The 15120-nt window shown below is 36.9% G+C and overlaps 1 protein-coding gene across 4 annotated transcripts in view; it reads left to right on the top strand.

Annotated features, from left to right (window-relative positions):
- Positions 1-15120, top strand: part of BDP1 (BDP1 general transcription factor IIIB subunit) — a 146273-nt gene that overhangs the window by 74803 nt on the left and 56350 nt on the right. For all 4 annotated transcript variants that reach the window (XM_077139520.1, XM_077139518.1, XM_077139519.1 and 1 more), the window contains 3 exons: positions 11000-11201; positions 11594-11778; positions 12693-13083. In XM_077139520.1, the coding sequence (XP_076995635.1) occupies positions 11000-11201; positions 11594-11778; positions 12693-13083 (778 nt within the window). The remainder of the gene's footprint in view (positions 1-10999; positions 11202-11593; positions 11779-12692; positions 13084-15120) is intronic.

Raw genomic sequence — 15120 nt, 5'->3', positions numbered from 1 at the left:
AGCATATTTTGGGGGGTGCAAAGATAGTTCTTTGGTAGAATTCTCGCCTGCCAGGCAGGAGATCTGGGTTTGATTCCTGGCCCATGCACTTCCCAAACAGACAAACAAAAATCCAACAAATGGTGCTGCAATAACAGGATAGTCATGTGGAAGAAGAATGAAATGTGACCCTGTCATATAGCATACCAAAAAAAAAAGTATATTTTAAGTCTGCTTCTTGAAATGCTATAAGAATGTAGTGGCTAATGTTTTCTTAATTTGCAGTTTCTCTGAAAATTTTATCAAGCATACTCACCTTTAGTTTAATCTTTTATGGTAGACTAAGATTCGTAATTCCTTTACATTTCCTTTGGAACTATAAAACCTAGTGACTAAAATACATAAATTGGAAGTGTTCTGCAGTATTTGCTATATATTATATTTAGAAGTAATTATGCCCCAATCCAAAAAGTAAGAATGATACCTTTTAAAATGAGTTGCACTCATAGAATGAAGAAATGTTAGCATTACCACTTCTATTACTTGCAGTCTGCTTTACACTGCTTGCTATTAAAGCAGGATGTTTTACTTTCTTGTTGGTATATAAGAAAAATATCCTTTTTCTGGATAACATCTTTGTAACCAGGATACATTTTAATGATATGTTTAGTATTAATTCTCCTTTATGTTTTAAACTCTCATACCTTTGCTTTCAACATTCCAGTTTCCTTTGTTTATATAGAATTACCTTGGGTTTTTTTTGGGAAATGCAGAAGAGATGTTATTGTTCCTAATTAGGTAAGGAAGATGTAACATACAGAATTTGGGCATGTTATTTCATCTGTCTGAAAAAGTAGTGCTTTTAATTTTAAATGGCTTTGAACAGTTTCCTTTCATGTAGACAAGGTTTCTAAAGTGAAGTTTTGATTTTAGTATGGATTCCTCCCCCCCCCCTTTTTTTTGTACTCAAAACTTTTGATACAGTTTTTATTTTAAGACAATTTTTACTTTATATTAATTTCAAGTTTCCTTACTAATCTCTTTCTTTAAATGTCCACCAAAATATATTACAGATGCTATATTGAATTAGGCCGATGTCTGATTCAGTCTAGTAATTTATCTGTAATAAAAGATTCCTGGGAACACTTTTTTTTTTTTCTTTTTTACTTTTTGAGGTATTAATCCCCAAGTATTAAAGATGAACCTATTCATCATATCTCTGGCTTCTCCTAATAATTAGTTATGGATTTAACTTCTATGTATAATTTAATCTCTTTTTAAGGGATTCTTAAAAAATTATAGAATTTTGCCACTAAAAAGAATGTTATATATTCATTCATTCAGCAAACATTTTAATGTCTCCTGTATGCCAGACATTGTTCTAGGTGCTGTCAGTATAAGCCTGAACAAAATAAAAATTCCTGCCCTTGTGTTGGTTACATTATACTTAGGGAAATAGATAATAAACAAAATAAATCAGCTAATAGTATGCCAAATGATAATTCTTCAAGGAAAATCAAAGCAGGTAAAGTAGGTCAGGAGTATCATGATTGGGGATTCAATTTTTAAATAGCAGTAGTCAGAGAATGCTTCATTATAAAGGTACCATTGGAGGAAAGACCTTGAAACAGGTTAGCAAGTGAGTCAAGAGGCTGTCTAGGGGAAGACGGGACAGAAAATTAAAAAGCTAAGGCAAGAGCATACCTGGTATGAAGAACAGCGAAGAAACCAATGTAACTTCAACAGAATGAAAAAGAAGAGTAGTAGAAGTCAGCAAGGTAGAGTCTAGGGAGTGGAAGAGGGCAGTTTATGTAGGGCTATTGTTAGGGTTTTGAATTTGACTTTGAACCTTTTAAAGTCTGGTGATCTTATATTTCAGTCTCCCCTAATGCTCTCATTTATGCTTACTGTTCTAGTTTGCTAACTGCCGTAATGCAATATACCAGAAATGAATAGCTTTTAAAAAAGGGAATTTAATAAGTTGCTAGTGTACAGTTCTAAGGCCAAGAAAATGTCCCAATTAAAACAAGTCTATAGAAATGTCCAATCACAGGCATCCAGGGAAAGATACCTTGTTTCAAGAAAGCTGATGAAGTTCAGGGTTTCTTTCTCAAGTGGAAGGGCACATGGCGAACAGTCAGATTTTCTCTTTCGTCTGGAAAGGCACCTGATGAACATGGTCAGGGTTCTTCTCTCTCATTAGGAAGGGCACATGGCGAACATGGTGTCATCTGCTAGCTTCTCCTGGCCTCCTGTTTCATGAAGCTCCCTGGGAGGCTTTTCCTTCTTATCTTCAAAGGTCGCTGGCTGGTGGACTCTGCTTCTCGTGGCTGCATTGCTCTCTGCTCTCTCCGAATCTCTCATTCTCCAAAATGTTTCCTCTTTTATAGGACTTCAGAAACTAATCAAGACCCACCCAAATGGATGGAGACACACCTCCAGCTAACCCAGCGTAACAACCACTCTTGGTTAAATCACATCTCCAGGGAGATGATCTAATTACAGTTTCAAGCATACAATACTGAATAGGAATTAGAAGAAATGGCTGCCTTCACAAAATGGGATTAGGATTAAAACATGGCTTTTCTAGGGTACATACATCATTTCAAACCATCATGCATACTTGAATAGACTTAGAGTATTTAAATGACTTACTCAAAGTAACACTGGCAGTTTTTTTTAAAAAACAGCTTTTGAGATTTAATTTCCATATCATACAATTAACCTGGCAGTTTACTTTTCAAAATTCTCAGGATTTATGACTTTAAGGCTAGCAGATTTCTACTGTTATATGTAAGTATTGCATTCCTTTTATTTTTTCATAAAAGAAACTTCATGTTTCATGGTGTTTTTTATTCAGTTATCATATGTACAATCTAACATTTCAGTGCTCTTAATTACATTCATAATGTTATGCTACCATCTCTACCATCCATTACCAAAATATTTTGATCATTCCAAATAGGAACCCTGTGCATTTTAAGCCTTAACCCAATATTCTTTCCCCTGGTACCTGTATTCTAGATTCTGACTCTCTGAGTTTTCTTAATTGTTTTATATATCAGGACATCATTCCTTTTTTTAGCTGAATAATAATCCATTGTATGTATATACCACATTTTATTTTTTAGTTCATCTGTTGGTGAATTTTGGGTTGCTTCCATCTTTTGGTTATGCATATTGCTCTATGAACACTGATGTGCAAATAACTCTTTAAGGTTAAAATAAATTGAATAGATTGAAATACTAGTGATCAGTGAAAGGGAGAGGTAAGAGGTATGGCATGTATGAGTTTTTTCTGTCTTTTGCTGGGGAGATGCAAATGTTCATAAAAATGATCATGGTGATGAATACACAACTATGTGATGACATTGTGAGGCATTGATTGTAACCATGTTGAGAATGTTTATATGTCAAGAATGATTGTATGTCAAGAATGTTGGTATATCGTAATAATAAAAAATTTTATTTTCTTTCCCCTAAAAACCACCGAACAAACAAAAACCTCTTTAAACCTCTGCTTTCAATTCTATTGGAAATATGCCTAGTAGTGGGATTGTGGGATCATATGGTAGTCCTGTACATAGTTTCTGAGGAACCAACTGCTGGTCTTCCATGGCAGCTGCTCCATTTTACACTGCTACCAGCTATGAGTGAGTGTTCCTAATTGTCTGAATCACTCCAACACTTATTATTTTCCTTTTTTTTTTATTAATGCCAGCTATTTTAATAAGTGAAATGGTATCTCTTTGTGGTTTTAATTTGCATAGTCCTGATGGCTAATGATGTTTAGCATCTTTTCATGTGCTTTCTGACCATTCATATATCTTATTTGGAGTGATGTCTATTCAAGTATTTTGTTAATTATGCTGTTTGTTTTTTTGTTGTTACGTTTAAGGATGTCTTTATATATACTGGATAGTAATCTTTTTTCAAATCTGTGGTTTCCTAATATTTTCTCCCACTATGTAGATTGTCTTGTTTTGTTTTGTTTTTTTAATTTTCTCTTCTTTTTGTATGTGTAGGTTGTTTTTTAATTTCATCATTAAGTCCTTTAAGGAACAAAAGTTTATTTTGGTGATGTCCCATTTATCTAATTTTTCTTTTGCTACTTTAGGTATAAATTGTAAAAAAACCATTGCTAAGCATAATGTCCTGAATATGCTACCCTATGTTTTCTTCTAGGAATTTGATAGCTCTAGCTCCTATATGTAGGTCTTTCATCCATTTTGAGGTGATTTTTTTCCCAGCACCATTTTTTTAAGAGATTGTTCTTTTCCAATTGAATAGACTTTGCCCTTTGTAAAAAAGCGGTTAGCCATAAATGTGAGGGCTGATTTCTGAGCTCTCAATTCTGTTCCATTGGTCTACATGTCTCTCTGTCCTTGTGTCAGTACTATGCTCTTGTGTTGTCTTTTTTTTTTAATTAGAGAAGTAGGTTTACAGAAAAATCATGTATAAAATACAGGATTCCCATATACAACCCCACCTTTAGTGTTTGCATTGGTGTGGAAAATTTGTAACAATTAGACTTTTAATGTAATTTTACTATTGTTTAACAGTAATATTTGTTCCAATTGATGAAAGGTTTGTTTTTTTGTTTTTTTTTTTAATATTTTTATTGAGATGTCCTCACACACATAGAGTCCATCCAAAGTAAACAGTTTGGCTCACACTATCACCATCTAGTGTATTCATCACCATGATCATTTTTAGAACATTTGATCACTCCAGAAAAAGAAATAAAAAGAAAAACTCATATATCCTATACCCTTTACCCCTCCCTCTCATTGACCACTTATAGTTCAGTCTACCCAATTTTTTTTTTACCCCTTATCCCTGCCCCCCATTATTTATTTATTTGTTCTTATTTTTTAACTCGTATGTCCATACTCAGCAAAAAAGGAGCAAAGCCACAAGGTTTTCACAATCACATGGTCATGTTTTAAAAGCTGTATAGTTATACAGTTGTCTTCAAGATTCAAGGCCACTGGAATATAGTTCCACTGTTTCAGGTACTTCCCTTTAGCCACTCCAATACACCATAAACTAAAAGGGGATATCTATATAATGCGTAAGAACAACCTCCAGGATAACCTCTCAACTCTGAAATTTCTTAGCCGCTGAAACTTTATTTTGTCTCATTTCTCTCTTCCCCTTTTCCGTCAAGAAGGTTTTCTCTATCCCTTGATGCTGAGTCCCAGCTCATTCTAGGATTGTTGTTCCATGTTATCAGGGGTATTTACACCCCTGGGAGTCATGTCCCATGTAGAGAGTGGGAGCACAGTGAGTTTGCTTGCCATGTTGGCTGAGAGGTAGGCCACATCTGAGCAACAAAAGGGGTTCTCTGGGGGTGACTTTTAGGCCTAATTTTAAGTAGGCTTAGCCTATCATTTGTGGGGATATGTTTCATATGAATAAACCCCATGATTGAGGGCTCAGCCTATTGATTTGGTTGTCCTCACCTTAAGCCTAATTCTAAGTAGGCTTAGCTTCTCCTTTGCGGAAATGTTTCATAGGGGCAAACCCCTGTTGATTTGGTTGTCCCCCCTGCTTGCAAGAATATCAGAAATTCTCCAAATTGGGAAGTTGAATATTTCCTCCTTTCTCCCCAGTTCCCATCGGGACTTTCCAAATACTTCTTTATTCACTGCCCAAATTACTTTGGTATATATTGGGGCATCAAACTAACCTGGACAAACCAACAAGATCTCACACCCTATTCAAGATTCCCATGTACTTATGGTATTCAACTAAACTCACCATACAGGTTAAATTTATGTACTACCCAAAATACAAATTTTGCACCAAATAAAAATCTCTCCCTTTGGTCTCACATAGAAGTTGAAGTTTTAAAATATGGATGATGTCGTCCTTTACCATGACTGTTTTTGACTTAAGGTCCGTTTTATCTGATATAAGTATAACTGCCCCAGCCCTCTTTTGGTTTCTACTTGCATGGTATGTGTTTTTAACCCTCCCGTTACTTATATCTTTGAACTTAATGTGAGTCTCTTGGAGACAGCATATAGTTCTGTCAAACTTTTTTATTCATTCTGCTGATTTCTGCCTTTGGACTAGAGATTTTTTTACCATTTACATTTAAGACAGGTCTTTTCTTCTGCCATTTTACTTTTTAATCTTTCTAAGTTTTATACATTTTTCCCCTCAATTCCATTAAAGCTTTCTTTTATATTTATTTACTTTCTTGTGTTGTACCATATTGAATTTCTTCTCATTTCTATCTTGATATTTTTCATCTCTTTTCCTTTGGTTACTATGGGATTAAAATTTAACATCCTAAATATATAACAATTATATTTGGTTTGACTCCAAATTGAACTTCAATAGCATGTACACATACTTTTCCTATACCTCTCTTTCCCCTCAGCACTTTTTTAAAATTTGTTATCACTTACGTCTTTATACCTTGTCCAAAATTCTAGATTTATCATTTTTATGCATTTGCATTTTATGATTTTTTGTTGACATCAATGCATTTAATTATCTTGATAGGTTTACTTTGGAAGTTGATTTCCCTCAGTCATCTACGGTTTTGTATTTGCAAGATAGTCATGAGGCAGGGTGCCACAGTGTGGTAGCAGGTTATGGTGCAGGAATAGGCATAGGGCAGGGCATTGTGCTGGTACCTGGAATGTGGGGTGGGGGGTGCACAGAATACCATGTGGGCAGGACTCGGAGCACAGGGGCAGGGGTTGGCGCAGGGGACATGAGGGCAGGATGCAGTGAGAGATGGTTTGTGGTGGCGTGCTGGTGTGTGGGACCTGGGGGAGCGGTGCTGGGGCAGGGTGTGGGGCGCAGGGGTGCAGGTGCATGCTAACATGGGGTATAGAGGCCAAGGGCATGGAGGTCAGGGGTAGGACACAGGCCATGGTGAACGGTGGGGTGGTTGTGCTTGGGGCAAGGGGGCACAGGGTGGGACATGGGGCATGGTGGGAGTGGGCAACAGTGCGTGTGGACCTCGGGCCATCAAGGGGCACAGTTTGGCTTGCTTTCTCATTCCTACCTCTCCGTTTGCATACTCCTGAGGGCTCCAGGTCCTCATTTGGAAAGGGGCATGGTAGGCTTAGTGCCCTAGTTGGATGGTCTCTATGAGCAGGGAAAGCTCATTTACTGAGTTCAGAGTGCCCCAAGGGAGCTTTGGGTTGCAGAGTTGGAGGGGCTGATATCCCAAGCTAGATGCAGTGGCAGGCACTTTCTTGGGCTCAGCCTCTTGTCCCGAGTGGAGTCCCAGTGGAACCCACTCACCCAGTTCCCCACATCTCAGTTCCTCAGCTTTTTCATCCAGGACCTCCCTGTGCTGTTCGGAACACTCTTTCAGGTCAGTCACACCCTGTTACTGCTTTCCAGTTGTTTTTCTGTCTCTTCTCTAACTGTTCCTTGGAGCAGGGGTGAACTCAGCATATCCTGTTCGGCCATCTTCCCAGAATTCCACTCCTGACTTTTCTAAAAGATTTTCGAAGAGAATAAACTGCCTTTAGCAGACTAGGACTCTTCTCAAAACTCAGGCTCAATTTTCTGGACAGAGTGACTCCAAGAGACACTGTCTGACGTTGTAGGTACTCTACCTCCTTAGGTTCAGGTTGAGAGCAGCCATTTCAGATTGTGTTAAATTAATTTCCTGAATTTACATTTTAACACTTATAGGAAATAAGTTGGGTTACACAGCAAGCAGTACAATATAGTAATACTGGCATTTATAAATACCTTGATGGTTACCTTTACTGCAACTCTTTATGCTGCTTTGAACCACTCTCTAGTATTCTTTCACTTCTGTTTGAAGAATTGACGCCCTTTAGCATTGCTTGTAGGGCAGGTGTAGTGGTGATGTATTCTCTCAAATTTTGTTTCTCTTACCCTCATTTTTGAAAGAGTCTTGCCACATAGAGAATTCTTGGGTGACAGTTGCGTTCCTTCAGCACTTTATGTATTTCAGTCCACTGCCAACTTGCCTCCATGGTTTCTGATGAGAAATCAGCAGTTAGCCTGACTGGGATTCCCTCATATTAACAAATTGCTTTACTCTTTCATCTTTCAGAACTCTCTCCTCCTCGTCTTTTGCATTTGATAGTGTAATCAGTATATTGGGGTGTGTTTTTCTTTATGTTTATCCTTTTTGGTGTTCTCTGGGCTTCTTGAATGTGTTTATTCAAAGCCTTTTGCTAAGATTGGAAAATTCTCTGTCTTTCATTTCCTTGTCTATTTCCCCCCCACCACCCCTTCTCTCTTCCTTCTTCTTCTGGGACTCCCATAATACATTATATTGGTGCATGTGATGGTGTCCTTTAACTGTCTTAGCCTGTTTTTGCTTTTAATATTTCTTTTTTTCTTCCTGCTTTACAGCCTGATATATTTCATGTGTCTTGCTATCAAGTCACAGATACTTTTTCTGCCAGCTCTATTCTTGGAACTCTCCTGGGCATTTTTCATTACTGTGGTCTTCAAAAATTTTATGTCCTTATTTAGACTCTCACATTGTTCATTCATTGTTTTTCTGATATCGTGTAGTTCTTCTGTGTGCTTTGCTTCATCACCTTAAGCATATTGATGGTCATTTTTAGAGGCTTTGTCGGTATGTCCATAGTCTTGTCTTTTTCATTGGTGTTTTTTGTGCTGTTAGCCTCTTCCTTTGAATGGACCTTCATCTCCTGTTTCTTTATTTGTCTTGTATTCTTTTTTGTACACTGTACATTTTAATATTTTAAAATTTGAACTTTGGAATTTACTCACTGGGATTGTGTTTCCTGGTTTTGTAACTAGCTGGTTATAATAAAGAGATTTTCTTGAGATTCAGCCCTCCTATCAGGAAAGTCTGCTCAAGGTGAATGCACTGTGAAGTTTTCCCCATCTTACCAGGCCTCTGTCTTGTCATGAGCTTTTGCTTGTTACTTGCTTTGGAATTCCCCTGTTTACAAATGTTTGGTTGTTCCTTCTCTTTCCCAGGGACCAAACCTCCCTCTCCTGGGTATCTGAAACCTGCAGGTTTTGTCCCAGTCTGTCCGCCTCTGTGTCTTTTTACCGTACGTTTGTTACCTCACACTGCTTTTATCTGTCGGACAGATTGTAGGAGGAGGATCAGCTGGGGAGGACTTGCCCAATTTCTGGCTTTCCCAGCCGAAACAGGGCCAGGGTCCCATGGAAGAAGCACAGACCAGCTCCAAAGTGCCTTGTAGAGGGGTCAGGTAGGGCAACAAACACTTCTTGAGTGACTCCCCTAGATTTCAACTTCCCTGGCCTCCCCTAGCCCTTCAGTGGACTTTCTCAAGGCCCTGAGTAAGCCCTGTGTCTGTCTATGTCTATCTACCACCTCTGTCCCTGTCCAGGGTGGGTTGAAACAATGGCTTCCACCACCTTTGTCCAGGTTGGGTTGAAATAATAGCTGCTTCAGGCCCTGGACCCAGCAATCGAATATGCTAATCAAATGCTGTGATCAGTGATCCACCACGCCCACCGTTTTCTTGGGGAAGAGGATTTTTATGTCCCTTTTTGTTAGTAGCCTTTTGCAAGGGTCTGAATCCCATGGCAGCCTGCTAGAAGTGTGGAGTTAGGCACCAGCAGTCACCATGCGGAGAGCGCAGTTTAGTTCTTTCCTGTAATTTATCAGCTTCTTCCTCCCTCTCTTCCTGGATATTATATAGTGTTTTTCTGGCATTGGAGTTTCAGAACAATTGTTTCAGACTGTTCCTGCCTGTTTACAGTTGTTTTGATAGGACTGGGTCTTGTCACTCCCTACCCCACCATCTTACCCAGAAGGTCTCCTAGCCTTTGTATTTTTTGATAAGAAATGTAACTTTTAAGCTTTCTGTATGGAAACTCAAATCCCACCCTTGTTGTTGGTTTTGTCTGTGTGTTTTTAACTTTTTGTAGTTTGTGAAGTTCATTCCAGCTGTTAGGTATACCATGACTGGTATTCTCATTAGAGTAACTACCTCTGTATGATTTTTAAATTAGCTCATTTTAGGTCCAATATTTTGTTGTCCTTTTTGATAACAGTTAATTGCCATCTGTGGAACATTGGGCTTAGGTATATCTTTGTTCTTAGATACCTTTGAGAAAGTCTTACTAGATTGTAAATAGCTTATGCTTAAATATAGTTTGTTTTCCCAAATACTTTAGCATTCTCTGGCATGTATTTGCCATCGTCATAAATTTGTTACAAATTCTTGTAAACTTCCTAGGTGTTTCATTACCAGAAGAGCATAGTAGAATTGGTACATTTGAAAATATATAACATCTGCTCTCTCTTCTAGATAATTTACTTAAAATATTACTTAAGACCTTTCAAAGAACTCATGGTAGGTACTTACTTACCCAGTTGTTCTTTATAAATATCCAAGTTTTTATTAGTTGTTGATCTTCCTAGTGGTTTCCCTCAATTAATATCCTTGCCAGTGTTTAAAACATTTCCGTGGAACTGAGAACAGCTATTCTGATAGCCTTGGAAGCTGTGGCTACTCGATTGATTGTTAAAACCCGGACTTTTTCTGACTTGTCGAAACAGGCTATATTGAAAAACTATGCCTCTAGACTGTTAGTAAAACCATTTCTATAGGCATCTGATGGGGCATAGAGACGCTAGCCCTCATGCCTGCTCTGAAGTAGGACCAAGATTATTGCGACTATTGTATATTTATTTGTTCTTGGCCTAGTTGAGGGTACTCACTTAAGGGGCCATTATGAAATCTGTCTTTGACTCCTGGCATATTTTTTGTACCTAGTTATTTCTCTGAAAACAACTTAAAGTAGCATGAAACCATGCACTAGAGTCAATGAACTATTCCCTGGGCTTTACAGAAAATGGAAGCTATGAAAGCTTTATATTCTTCCCTTCATATTAGCCTGTGTTATTTTATTTTACATGCCTTGTTTTTTAACCAGTTTCTTTCTAGTTCTTTCTATATAGATTAGTTTTGCATCCTAAATTATTTGATTTAACAGCTGTCACATTAACAAGAAATTCTGATTTTTACTCTTCAACATGATTTGTACTTCATTCCAGAGATGAACATAAACCTTGTGTTCCTAGTCCACCACTGTTGATAAGAAGGCAGTTCCAAAAGGCTAAGCCAAATTTGGGAAGGGCACACAGTAAGAGAGTGGAACCAGCTATAGAAAAAGACACAGAACATCAGAGTGAGACAAGAGAGCCAGTAGATAATTTACTGCTGCAAGGAGGTTCTGACACCCAGTCCCTTCTAAAAGTAAGTTTGGAAAAGAATAATTTTGTAACTGAGCTCTATTTTGTCAGGGTCATGAAGGAGAGCATTAAAATATAGTTTACCTGTTGTGGGGTGCATGGGTGGTTTAGTGGTAGAATGCTCACCTTTCATGCGGGAGACCTGGGTTCAATTTCTGGACCACGTACCATCCACCCCCCTCAAAAAAAAAAAAGAAAAAAAAATATATATATAGTTCACCTGTTGTACGTGTAAACTTTTATTGATAATTAGTATCTTTCCAATATTATGAAAATTTGGAAATGAATTGCATGTGTTTATATGTATAAGTGTAGAGCTTTAGGCCATACTACTAAGTCAAATTAACAGAGAGATTGTTTCCATGATATTATTAGATATTTCTTTTTAAATTTAAGGAAAAAACTGAGCTTCTGGCATCTCTAGAAGTTTCAAGAAGAAAAGATTGTATAGTTTCCAAGGAGACTGTTTTGGCCAAAAATGATGCTCAATCAGAAGAACTTGGAAATATTGGAGAGCAAACTCTAGGGGATAATTCTTTGACTTCTGTTTTTAAAGAACAGTATTTCAGTAAACCAACAAGGTAAAGTTTTATTTAATATACACTTTCAGAGTAGGAAATAAAAAAAACACATACTTTATGGGTGCTCTACCTTAATTGTTATTTACAGAAAATGGCTTGATAACAGAAGTAGAGATTGTTTTTTATTGCAGGACTGTTTCCACTTTACGCCGGTTCTTATTTACTCAAATTTACTTTTTTCTTATCTCCTTAGGAAGATTTCTCTCTCCCAGGTTTAAAATTTCTGGGTATGTTAAACATGAGTAGAAGCCTAACCGAAAGTAGTATGTATTGCCTACGTAATTAGGGTCCTTATTCACATGCAATCACAACCATAATTTAGGATACTTGTCTTCCATAGTTTTTAAGAAAAGAGGGAAAAAAAACTAAGTTCTAAAAAGCAACATTGCTCTCATGTATTTTCTGCTTCCCCCTGTTTCTTTTATGCTAATCTGTTTAACCAATAGGATATAACCATATCACTTTTTTTTTTTGGCATGGGCAGACTCTGGAAATCAAACCTGGGTTTCTGGCATGGCAGGCGAGAATTCTGCCATTGAGCCAATTCTGCACCACCCCAGTATCATTTTTTGATCCTAAATTCTATATGTATTGTTTTGTTGTCCTTTTTCTTCTAATAATTCACAGTCTTGTATTTTGCCTCCACTTACATAACAAGGAAAAACATGGCTCATAATTTAAAACTTAATATGAACATTTTCTAGGTAGGTAATTAAGATTTAACTCTGAGTAAGAAACTAAGGGGTAATGGTAAATATTTTCTTCTTTTCAGAACATAATTTTTTAAAAGAATGGGTGTTGAGAATTTTCATTTTACTGGCTGAAACTGAGATTTCACTTTGAGAATTTATTTTTCTATAAACGGTATCCTTGTGCATGTAATGACCATACTATTATTTTGATTAAACACTCAGCTCTCCACAACTCTTAAAAGAATCAAATTATTCCAGAATTACTCTGGATCAAAGAACAGCTATCTCTTCTGCCTCTGAGGGTGAGATAGATCATAGTGAAAGGAGGAGAATGCATCGAAAGATAAAACCAAATGTCACCAAAGGGCGTGCATCTAAACGAATTCGCAGTAAGAGCTCTAAGAAGGAACCTAGAGGCTCTAAGTCCACACTAGTGACTCTTCGGGCTTCCCAGGAAGAAGAAGATGCTGCTGATGAAGATTATGAGTCTGACTATGAAGAAGAAAGCTATCATCTTGCTCCAGAAGAAGTGAACAAAGCTCCAGTCTTTGTACCTATAGGTCTCAGATCTCCTGAACCAGTTCCTGCTCAGATTGAGGAAACAATGGAAGAGGTAGAGTTTATGTATTTGAATCTTTGGCACTTTATCAATTTTACTGTTTTTTCTTTTCGTATATCATCATTTCTTACTGCTTATTAGTATTTGAACAGTTAATTCTCTAACCTCTAGATATATAATTTGTTTGAGGCCTAGTAGGCAGCCTAAGGAATGAGCAGAAATAGGCTTGTGTGACTTCCTTTAAGTCAGAGAGCCCAGGGCCAGCACAAGGTCATCAGTATAACAGTAATGATAGGAATCTGCTTATGTTCGTCTAGGAAACCTGCTTACTACTTTTTAATTAATTTTAAAAATTTTGGCAGGTGTTTCTATTATTATTTCTTTCTGATAGGCTTAGGTTGGGCTCTTTTGGTAAAAAAAAGGTAGAAGAAACATATTTCTTCACCTTACTTTATTAGCTCATTTGCTCTTTTGCCCCTTGGTCTAGGAATCCAACTATGTTACTTTAAAGTTCTCTGTTGTGCCTTAATTTTCAATAACTTATAGAGCAGCATATTTGAATCAGTTTTGTGGTTATCATTTGTTATTTTTTGAGCCATTTGAAACAGAACTAGGAGTTAACTGAGATGGTAGTGGTGATAATAAAAGAAACAGTAGGAAACAAAACATTTCAAGCAATGTTAAGTTGGTGGTTCAGTGAGAATGCTCACCTGCCATACAAGAGACCTGCGTTTGAGTCCCAGCTCATGTACCTACAAAAAAACAAGTAATATTAAGGTAACCCAGGATTATAGATTGGCTGAAACACTGAAGTCACATTTATGAATAGAAGTCTAAACCTGCTTTTATTTTAATCTCAGTTAATAACATGCTAGATATTGTGAAGCAGATGACTTAATAGAATGGAGACACTAATTAAAAATTGAGGTTCTTTCTTGTAACTAAAAGTTCTGAGTAAACATACTGACTTTAAGCTTTAATTGAAACCAAGAAAATGCAAAAAGGAAGATTAATTTTGTGAAAGGACAGCTAGAGTTAACACTGTCTAAGAGTTCATTTGGCTATTTTATATTTCTCTCTCTGTGAAAGACAAATATCTAGTGAAAATTGATAGAAAAAAATTTCTTAAAATCCAGGCTATATCCCTGAATTAATACAGACCTATCTACTTCAGTCATAATAATAAAGCAAGAAAAACTTAAAATTATATTCCCTATAGCCATTTTACAAAGACAGGAAATTCATATTATTTTACAGAATTGGCCTTTAAAAAGCAGGAATATGCTTGAATATGAAGTCCTGATACATGCTACAACATGGACGAATCTTTAAAAAATTATGCTAAGTGAGAGTCCAGTCACTTATATATATATTATATATCTAGTCACATATATTGTATGACTCCGTTCTTATGGAATGTCCAGAACATCTACATTCCAGAAAGTAGATTCATGGTTACTTAGGCATAGGGGCAGGGGGAGATAGAGGAGTGATATCTGAAGGTCACAGGGTTTCTTTTTTGATGTAGTTTTTTAAAAAGCAATTTTACTGAGACGCATTCATACATCATACAGTCCATCCAAAGTATACAATCAGTGTGTAGTCCAGTGTGCTACAATCAGTGGCCCACAGTATCATCACATAGTTTACATTCATCACCATAATCAGTTAGAACATTTTCATTATCCAGGAGACAAAAAAGAAAAGAAAACGAAAACCTAAAGCATCCCATACCCCTTTATCTCCCCCATTATTGATACCTGTTATTGGTGTGGCCCATTTGTTAATACTGAGGAAAGAATATTAAGATATTACTGTTAACTATAGTCCATAGTTTGCAATAAGTGCTTTTTACCACTCTTTTATTAACTCCTAATGATAGTTTCATACAATTGTTCTAGTTCATGGAAGAAATTTTTTATATTTGTACTGTTAATCTCAGTTATGAGTTATACAAGTCATTTGTTTTAATTTATTTCAATCTCTTGCCTTCCTTCTGGAAATACATGCATGACTTTTCTCTATGAGCCACACTCACACACAATTTAGCACTGGTAATTATACTCACGATAATGTGCTGCCATCACCTCT

Source organism: Tamandua tetradactyla, chromosome 21, assembly GCF_023851605.1.
Source record: "Tamandua tetradactyla isolate mTamTet1 chromosome 21, mTamTet1.pri, whole genome shotgun sequence".
Taxonomy (NCBI): Eukaryota; Metazoa; Chordata; class Mammalia; order Pilosa; family Myrmecophagidae; genus Tamandua; species Tamandua tetradactyla.
The sequence above is the reverse complement of the archived record's forward strand: the minus strand, read 5'-3'. Positions and strand labels throughout refer to the sequence as shown.